Genomic DNA, 10,424 nt, shown 5'->3' on the forward strand with positions numbered 1-10,424 from the left:
CCCTCGGTCAAAATCAAGGGGTTGAGGGTCTGTCCAAAATAAACTTCCCACGTCCACTTCATGAAGTGGAACGCGCTTCAGAATTAGGGAAGTTAGCGAGTGTGTTGTGAACGCAGCCCAAGATTCACCCGGATGCTTGTGTTGGCGTCTAACGAAACAGCCGTGCGTAGAAAAGACTCAACAGATGAAGCTCTGCTGATCAACGGCTCTAATTTTGGCTGAAAACGGACGACGAGACCGTATTAAACATCATTTACATCTGTTACCGTCACCTTTGCCCCCAGTCACCGGCCGGGAGTGACCGAGAGCAGCTGAGGGTCAGGCGCCCGGGGTCAGCAGAGGTCACGACGGGGTCAGTCGTAACTGAAAAACAACGTCAACCTGGATGTGTTCAGGTTCAGGTGAAACGTCCCTCCCTGACAGAGACACTTCTGTCCATGAATTCAGCCGTCCGTCAGTCTGTCCCTCTGACCCCCCCCCACTATCCCATCATTCATTAGACTTATTCATTCACACTGAGGAGTCTTTTGTCTTTCTGTCCCATTCCCAAAAAAGCCCTGGATGACAAATTTGTTTGAGACAGAAATAAGCATTTTATTGCATTATAGGCATCAAAACAGCATAAAATATCAATTATTCCAAAGTAACCGACAAAATAGAGATATTTTGTAAAAATATGATTGAGGCTTTAACAGATCAGAATACCCTCGTCATCTGAACAATCTCACTAACCAGGACCAAAAAATCTTCGGAATCAACACGACAATACCAACCAGGATCTTTTCTGTGTTCAGGGGTTTATACGTCACTTTAAAGAAATTCATATTTTAAAAATTACCATTTACTAGAACATCAAGAGTATGAAAACATGAAAACTCTGAATATATATATCTCAAGATACAAACACAGTTTGGACTCTGGGGACATCTTCAAATCTAATAAAAACCACCATGATGTGAAGGTCAGAACACAGACTGATGCTTGATTAGAAAAGTTAAACATTTCTCAGCAATGATTAAATATTAAAGCTGCGCTCCGTCATTATAGAGCACTTTTCAACTATTTCAAATCTTTGTGATGAAGACATTAGTGGTGTCAGTAGTGATGCTGCTCTGAATAATACTCACTTTATCTCGGTCGTCCTGCTATCGGACGCGTTCCTTCATGGAACGAATCGCAGGTGAGAGCGACCGAAGCGTCGGCGTTTGAGCGCGTGCTGCCGTTAACGTTTGGAGCTGCAGAAGCCGAGCGTTTCTCAGCAGATCCGAGGAGCGTCGTGAGCTTCAGATGCTCAGCGCGATGGAGCGGACGTTTCCGGCGGGGATCTTGGCGTCCGTCGTTTCTCCTCTGATGCGGAAGATCACGCGTGTGCTGGAGGGGATGGTCGCCGTGGCGATCAGCGGTTTACCCAGCCACCCCTGCGCTCCGCGCTTATACATGGAGACGGTGACCTGCACACGGACAAACACACAAACCACATACTTAAACAACACGTCACACGGTGGAGCGTGATTGGGTGAGTCAGTACTGGTAGATGATGTATGTTGCCACTGAAATGAACGATGACTGACGAGCAAACACACAGAACATGACTTTCAGAAGCTCATCCCGCCATCCTGACGGTCAGGACGGTCTGCCGGTGAACGCTGAGGGTCGGTGGGGTCGCGACCCTGACTGTGACCTCTGTGGACACTCCCGACCTTCACGGGGTCCAATCTGTCACGTATCGTCTGACACGTGCGCGACATAAACGCCGAATCTGTCCTTCATTTAAACTGTGAATCGCATGAATGAATTCAACAGAAAACTCCATTTTTCTTCACGCGGATCGTCACATAATGGAGCAAAAACACTTGAGCATCAAAGACGCGGCGGGTTTGTAAAGCAGATCGTGGGATTACGGCGCGATCGCTCCCGTCGTCACGAAGGCCTCGTCTCGGGTTTGTGTGTCGACACAATGGCCGTTTAATGAGATTCACACACCGCAGATAATAGACGCGTCCGTTTCAAAGGACTATTTCCAGCCTGCGCAGGATTAAAATCATTCTCTTTTCATGGCTTGATTTTCTTTCATTCTAGCTGTCCACAATTTTTCAATTATGTTTTTTCTAGCCGTCTATTCTTTCATCTGAGGGGAAGTAAATTGGCGAGGGGTTTGTTAATGGTGGCGCTGGCCAGAGATCAGCTTCACATCCACCTTCGCACCGCAGACGACCGCTACAGCTCTTTAACGTGACGACTTCAGAAAGCACAGACGCACCGCAACAAAAAGCCAAAAAACCCACGCGCGTGAGAGAGAGAGTGTTGATCTGATCGACATTATGAGGCGAAAACTGGCCTTACGGTGTGCCGAAACTGTACTCTTGCTGCATTTTGAGAACATGAAGTTTCTGTTTTGGCGTCAGTCTGTAATCATAATCAGCTTTACATTTATTCTGTTTACAAACAAGGTGAATTAGAAATGAACAAAGAAGCGCTTCATCCAGGAGGTTTTTCGCGGTTTAGAATGACAACCGCAAGGCGGTTAGTGATTACGCTGAACGCAGAAATGCACTGTGGGACAAGATTTCGCTCGAGACACAAGCACAATGTTATATTTGATCTTCTGTAAGAACGTCTGAGACGAGCTGCTGTCGTGCCATCGTCTAAATATCACCAGTTTCCCAGTATCAAAATCTGAAACTGAAATCACATCTAGAGACTGGAAACATCCTGAGCGCTGATGACATTTGTGTTCTGAGTGTCACGTCAAGTCTTTATCCATCAAACTCAGTTTGAACCTTCACGTGATCCAGTGCCAGAATTCAGCAACACGAGCGTCTCCGGTTTCGTCGGAGCTGAACGACACACAGATTATGAGGGAATTTCCAGCGTTCAGTGCAGCTACACCTGAACAACAACACAGACGAGACAAACATCATCCGCATGCTGGAGTCCATGAGTCAGGAGCGACACACACACACGGTTCAGCACAGCTCCGTCACAGGAACACGATCACCTAAGCGTTTCTAAGCGTCAATCGTCACGTCAGCGCGTCCACAGGGTTTCTACGGGCCGTCCCGCTCCTCCATCGACCCTCTGGTCAGACGTCAGTCTGTAGCTTCAGATCATCTGTGATTCTCAACCCACCAAACCTGCTTTAACCTGGTAAAACGGATCTTATGTTAGTCAACAAGTTCCTCCTACTGTAGATCAAATCTCATTCACACTCTCAAACAATTCAAAACATTAAATTATGAGACTCGCAAAAACCGATGGTGTTATTTCTAGCGTGTTATTTCTTGTTTCTTAATAACAGGTGAAACTAACTAAGTGAAATGGCTTCAGATTAAATCCTGTACTATTTTTCTTGCAGTGTGTGTGACTTTCTTTCTCCTGTGAAACACAAAATAAGATATTTTGAGAAATGTCTGTTTGTCATCAGTGATACAGTGAAAGTCAACGCTGCTTCCCAGCGTTCTTCAGTTTTCCACAGAGGAAGGAAAGCGACACGGGTCTGATGGTGATTTTGGGTTTGGAGGGCGGCGTGTGTCTGTGATCAGGTTCATGTGTGTTAATGAGGTGAGTTATCTGACGCTCAGACGACGGCGTGTTCGGTCACGTCTGTTTCGGCTCTTTTCGGCTCGTATTGGAAACTGATCTGTAACTTTCCAGACAGTACAACTGTTGTTACAAAATTTGTGTTTTATGCTGTTTTCAATATGACAGTTGTAAATAAAATAAAAAGATATTTTTAAAAGGATGTAAAACACGAGCTGCATTTAAGTATTTTTATGTTTCCATAATGTCTACATAAAATTAAACTGCACTGCACTTTATCTGATTTTTTAGTTGGTTTGGCTACAATGTATTTTCATTTCATAAAATTGTACTGTATGTAAAAGTGTTGCACAGCACAGTTCCAAGCTTAAACCCTTGTGCTGTGCTGAAAATCCCCATTTTGGTGCTGTGTTCTTTCAGTTAGCACAGGTTTACGGTTTCTTTTTTGGAGCTGAGTGATTGTAGGTCTCACAGATCTGAGCTCACTCACCAACTTCTGAGTGATAAAAGCATTACTTGTTATAGTTTTGGCCTTATTCACTCAAAAAACTGGTGCATACACTCAGATCAGCGAGGCTTTCCTCAGGATTTCTCTCTCCCAGCACATGAATGTGTTCTTCCGTGGATCGGCGGCGGTCAGGAGCGATGAGCTTCCCTTCATTCACACCGAGATCGAGCGGATCGAGTCTGAAGCTCAATGACTCTGGGCTCTTCGGCTCAATTCGCGTCTGATTGAATTTGCTCCTCACAAACATTCTAATGGCATTAGACGAGCCGCACGCACACGACTAACTCCATTTAGCAGCCAAATCGGGTTTAAGGACCATATTGATGCCGAGCGTTATTAAGCGTGATCATCAAAACAACAGACAATGGGCCAAAGTGTCCACTAACCCGTTTATCTATAATTTCACAGAGGCAAAACAGATGCTCTGATTTACAGTCCGGCGCTGCAGAGCGAGGAAGCGCAGATAAGACTGTTTGAGATCAATATGAAAGCACGAGCTCCGATAAAAACCCCAGTAATCACATCTGAGAACAAAGATCGGCCAATCACCGCGACTGAAGGATAGTGACGGATTTAATTGGCGATTAGGAAGTGGACATTCATTAAAGTGCCTCGTTTCCAGAAAAACAGGTTTCCAAACAGTGGGGCAGCTCAGTGTCCAGCTGGTTAGTCCGGGTTAGTTCACTCCAGCCGGCTGCAAAAAGCATCTTTCTCCGATTGAACATCATTCAGTCAAGCGACTCATCAATGGCGTATGTTTGATTAAACTCCAGGTTTAACGGCGAACATTTTGGGAAGCCTCTCCGAACTGACTTTAAACAGAGACACTAGAAACTGTTGAACATCCAAACAAATGACACTTCACCTGTAATCGTTAAAACGCTTCTTTCCATTTTCCCACTTTACACTAAACAATTACCAGACTCACGAGTGCTTAGAAACGGACGCGCTCAGCTGAACGCGAACGACGTGGCGTCGAAGAGACACGCGCTTCCCATCGCGCATCTGCACAATGGAGTGAAGTTCAGCTGAAGTCGCACTGGAAACCACATTCGGTTCCTTCAGTAAACGCAAACAGAGGCGACTGAAACCGAAGGAAAAGCATTTGAGCTGACCGAATGAGTGATCTGAATGTCTGCTTGTAGTTCTGAATAGTTCATAGTTCAGTGTGACCGCTTCAGTTTACGAGTTAATGGACAAAAAACACAAACCGACGGTGATACGGTATGTGCCGACAACTACGTCGTTCAATAAAAACCATCAAAAAACAGTAGAAAGACATAATTGTCCTCCTTCAGACAATATATTCAAAATATGCATAACATAATCTGACCTTGATTATACAAGAATGAATAGTGATTATCGTGACGTTCACCCCGGAGCCGCGGCAGCGAATCTGTGATGTAAATCTTCATCTTGATTCTCTGAAGTGTGTGTCGAGGGCTGTTGAAGCAGACGGAGATTCGCAGCTTTATTCGGATCGGCGTCTCTGAAGGGTTTGTGAGGAGCCGCGTGTTTCGTTTCTCTCACGAGTCTTTGCGCTCAAGAGCTCGTCATTACACCGGCAGATAAACCGAGGAGCTCTACACCGGAGAACAATCTCTGACACCACAGTCACACCGCACAGAAGTTTGCGCTCAACAGAAACCAGACCCACTCCAGAACGCACGAATATTATAGAAAGATCACATATCTACACTGTTTTGGCCAAAATGTATTTCAGAGCATCTACTTCATTACTGTATGGTAGTTAGCGTGAGGCAATTGGTGTATGGTAGTTAGTGTATTAGTGTGTGGTAGTTAGTGTGTGGTAAATATTATTTGGTAGTGTGTGGTCACTTTTGTATGGTAGTTAGTGTGTGGTAGTTAATGTATGGTAGGTAGTGTGTGGTAATTAGCGTGTGGTAGTTAACATGGTAGTGTGTGGTCTTGTATAGTAGTTAGTGTGTGTAATTTGTGTTTGGTAGTTAATGTGTGGTAGTAAGTGTAGGTAGTTAGCGTAGGTGTGGCTGGTTAAACGTTAATGGTTTGTTTTCCTGTCTAAGTGTCTCTAGCCTCAGCGGTCGCTCGTAGCGCTTCCGTTAACTCCACGAACACCATTTACAGCCTCAGCTCCATCACACACACACACACACACACACACACACAAGACACTCATTAACCCAGAGCAGTTAATTGTGTAAGGAGATAATTGCATGTGAATGCTGCGGCTGAAGTGGCTTTTCAGTGGCTCTCAGGACTCAGCGGTCAGATGAGGAGGATTTAACACTGCCAACATGAATTCATTGGAGTAAAACTGTCCATTCAGACTGAAATATCACTGATTCACTGACAGCAGCGCGGGAGTGATTTACTGATCATACGCACAAGGAGAAATGATCAACAGATGAGACCTGACGTCTGATCTCTGCAGGTCAAAGGTCACACAGGGTTAAGAATTCTCCGCCTCAAGGTCCAAAACAACATAACTAGCGAATCCCAAAAGCTTTTCTGCCAGCTGATATGAACACGTGAACACGACTGAATCATTCCTGTTATAATCGCTGAAGTGTCTGACGTGAAGCTCCCGTTGCTGCTCTAAACCATAAACATCATATTACATATTTCCACATCGACTCACATCAGTGAATATGACATATTAAGATTAATGAGTGTCAATGTTCACAGGAATATGAGATGTGGCCCGTCTGAGGGTCATGTGATGTGTGAGGTCACGTGAACACATGACCTGTGGGATCGGGCGGCCGCAGTATCAGCTGTCAGAGTGTTTAACAGCTCCATCCTTTCAACACTATTTGAAAATAATTTCCTCACTTATTTGTAAGGCGACACCAGACGAGCGCAAGCCTCCGGCGCTTTACACGGAGTTCACACCGAACCCGAGACGACAGCAACACCGACGAAGACGCTTTTGTTCGGCGGCAGCTTTAATGTGTCTTAATGGAGACGCGTTACGTGCAGAAACACCAGAACAGAGGCTTTGACAAACACAATCACGCATATTTTTTCTTTCAGTTAGCTGCTTTACAATAAATTCAAGTGTTTCCTAGGGTGTTCTGGGTGGTGTCTGGTGTGAAAAGAGTCTCAGTGATCTTCTGAACTGAAGATGTTTCTCAGCTTCATCAGTTTCATTGTGCTTCATTGTGTCTGATCATTTAGTAAGGCAGCATCGTGCTCTACTCAACACACACGACCGGAGGTGTTTGTTCAATCACACACACACACACGAGATGTAGAGATCTCAGTCTGGTGAGTGTGTATCTGTTGACTGTGGTTATTGTGGATTATTGTGCGGTTATTGTGGATCTCAGAGCTGTGTGTCCCGTCCACCGCTCTTATCTTTAAACTGATAAGAGGAACACGTCATATTAGATGAGTCTCTGAATCAATACAGGGCACACACACACACACACACACACACACATCTACTGCAGCGCCACCTACTGCTGACACACATGAACACATGTGAGAAACACAATCACAGCAGATCTCAGTTCACCTCCACCCCCGTCCGTCTGATCCAACATTAAACGCCTCATAAGAGACTGATGCAACTGACACAAATAACACTCAATACTGTTCACATGGACGCAAACATGTATAACTATATAAACACACAGCTCTTTATGTACAGTTGGATATAGAAGCACATCCGATGTTCCCTGCATACATATATAGCAAATCTCACAAAGCTGTTCTATTTCACAAAACAGAACAGCTGACTAACTAGAATACAGAACGACCTTTTAGTAGTTACTTTGTTCTTGTTTTTCAGCGCAAATGTCTAAAGATTCTTAAATCAAGATGAGGAATTGTTTAAAATGAAGTACATTTCTGATGAAAACAAGAGCAAATATCTATCAAAATATTGTTGGCGAATGAAAACTTGTTTTCCACTTGAAATGTTTATTTTTCTGACTCCACTGACAGATATCTGTTCTTGTTTTAAGCGTAAACGCACTTCATTTTGTTCAGTTTCTCAGAAAACAAGACTTCACATCTTCATTTTCACATACAATTAAATATATATATAAATAAATAGAAAAATGATTTGTGTTTGGGACGCTGTGAGCACGGAGACTGTAGTGTACACTGTAAATTTGAAAATGTTTCGCTTAAATGTTTAATATGAATAAACAGTGCTCATAAATGTCTGCTGTACAGTATTCTCAAGTGAAATGAATTGGGGTCTGGAGCTGGAAACAGTGTTCAATGGACGCATTACGTCATCACTCAACAAGCCCATACTGAGGGACAGGTTCATGTTTTGCAGTGCATGCAACATTTAATATCAGGAATTTATAACTTTCTGCTCTGATTATGGACGTTTCCCATCAGGCGTGTGTGCGCTCACTGGTGTTTGGAGGAGAGCGTGTGTGTGTGTACCTGGTATTTATCACGTTATGGGGACATTTTTAGATCCCCATGAGGAAACAGGCTTATAAATGATGCAGGATGAGTTTTTTTTCAGAAAGTAAAAGTGTGCACAGTCTCCTGTGAGGGCTAGGTTTAGGTGTAGGAAATAGGCGATAGAAAATATGGTTTGTACAGTATAAAAACCATTAGGCCTATGGAATGTCCCCATAAAACATGGAAACACAACGCGCGTGTGTGTGTTATCACGTGTCACCTGCGGCGTGTGTCCCAGCAGGCTCCACAGCGCATCTGTAATCACACTTCCTGCTCTGCTGAACTCCAGCAGGTCCGTTTCCTGTCGGTTGAGGGCGAGGTGCTGACAGCCCTGGAAATCTCCGGTGAGCTCCTGACCGCCGCTCATCTGCAGCACGTCCCACGTGCCCAAGAGCTCCAGACGCTCCCGCACCGCCCGCATCTGCCCGTACGACAGGTGACCTGCAGGAGCGCATCAAACCGCACGTAAACCTGAGAGGAAGTCGACGCTGAAGCGCCGCCCGTCTTCATCAGACCCACCTGAGATCCAGGACGGCGTGAAGGCGTCCGACAGCCAGGACGCGTATCCCTCCCGCAGCGAGCGCAGGAACGGCTCCACGTCCGCGCAGGACACCAGCTGCTCCGACTTCAGGTCCTCGCTCAGCACGCAGTCCGGAGACAGGAAGAGGATTCTGGGAATGAAGAGATTCGGCCGGACGTTCAGCCCGCAGCGCTTCATGTGACTGTGGAGGTTGTTGGTTTTCACCTGCAGACACAAACGTCATCATCCGCCGTTTAGATATGAACTAATTTCAGTGGTATTTTGACAGCTGTCGTGAGAAATGTCTCTGTTTTGAGTTGCTGTGTGAGGAACTGCATCGGTCTGACCGTTATGGCCTGAAGAGCGTCGGGCAGCTGCTCGATGGAGACGCTGGTGAAGTTCTGCTGCTCCGCTCTGACCTGCAGCTGCCAGTGATTGTCGCTGGGGGCCGAAACGGACCCGCTCCACATCTTTAGATCGATACAGAACACACCGTGACCTGGAGACACACACAGTACTGATCTGTGATCTGTGCTCACACCGGTGCGTTTGTGAGCGTCAGACGCTGACGAAGCTCCTCAGACGCACCTGTGAGCAGCAGCAGGTTGATCTCGTCTCTGTCGGTCTGACACTGGTTTGGGACACGCAGGTTATAAAACACGTCCTGCTGTTTCAGACCGCTGACTTTCCTGTGTCAACACATCAGCATCAAAAACATGGAAAGAGCGTTTGAGCTGCATGGGCTGTCTGGAGCTCCTTCAGCACACGCTGACCCTCTAATGTTAACCTGTCAAAACATTTACTGCTAAATCATCCCACTGTTGCTCAACGTATTGCAGCAAAGGGTGGAGCCTGACAGCTGCGACTGACAGGACACTGTAAACGCCTCCATTTGGACAAAGAAAACAATTCAGTTTCTGCATCAAATTTCATATATACACACACGGGTCGGATTCTCACCGGACGTGTTGTAGGAAGTCATTTGCAGCGGTCTGAGTCCGGTTCTGTCCGGTCGGGGGAGATACGCTGACGTTACCGGGTCTCTTGGGCCCTGAGGGAACTAAGAACTGAACCATCTGGAACATTCTTCTGTCTGATATCTGAATATGACCAGAAACACACACACACACGAGAATCAGAAAACACAAAAACGAGCTGAAGCGGACGGCTTCTCGAGACACACGTCTGGAGAACATGACAGCTGACCTTCAGCACAGATCAGCCTGAAGCAACAGTGCTGATGATCTGCCGATGGTCGTGTTAGGATTATGGGCTACTAGTGTTAGTTAGGGTTAGTAAGGTGGCGAGCCGGTGTGATACTGACCGTGTGCTGGTGACTGTCACAGATTCTGATGAAGATCTAAACATGCATGTGAGAGCAGCAGTGAAACTCAATCCAGGAACAGTTTCACAATCCCTGCTCACTGTCTCCCCCCTCAGACTCAC

The 10,424-nt window shown here is 45.8% G+C and overlaps 1 protein-coding gene across 2 annotated transcripts; it reads right to left on the minus strand.

The window, feature by feature from the left end:
* Nucleotides 1-579: 579 nt before the first annotated feature.
* Nucleotides 580-10,075, minus strand: si:zfos-911d5.4 (uncharacterized). Of its 2 annotated transcripts, XR_007828790.1 has the most exons (7): nt 9,939-10,075; nt 9,567-9,667; nt 9,326-9,477; nt 8,978-9,203; nt 8,679-8,899; nt 1,128-1,451; nt 580-808 (listed from the first exon to the last, which is right to left on the minus strand). XR_007828790.1 is itself a non-coding variant. In XM_051123574.1 (6 exons), exons 1-6 carry the CDS (start codon nt 10,061-10,063, stop codon nt 1,284-1,286), a joined length of 993 nt encoding a protein of 330 aa, XP_050979531.1. In that variant the 5' UTR covers nt 10,064-10,075; the 3' UTR covers nt 580-1,283. The 2 variants fall into 2 exon arrangements, 1 of the variants encoding a protein (XP_050979531.1); XM_051123574.1 differs by having other exon boundaries at nt 580-1,451.
* Nucleotides 10,076-10,424: the final 349 nt, after the last annotated feature.

Source organism: Labeo rohita, chromosome 12 (genome assembly GCF_022985175.1).
Source record: "Labeo rohita strain BAU-BD-2019 chromosome 12, IGBB_LRoh.1.0, whole genome shotgun sequence".
Lineage (NCBI taxonomy): Eukaryota > Metazoa > Chordata > Actinopteri > Cypriniformes > Cyprinidae > Labeo > Labeo rohita.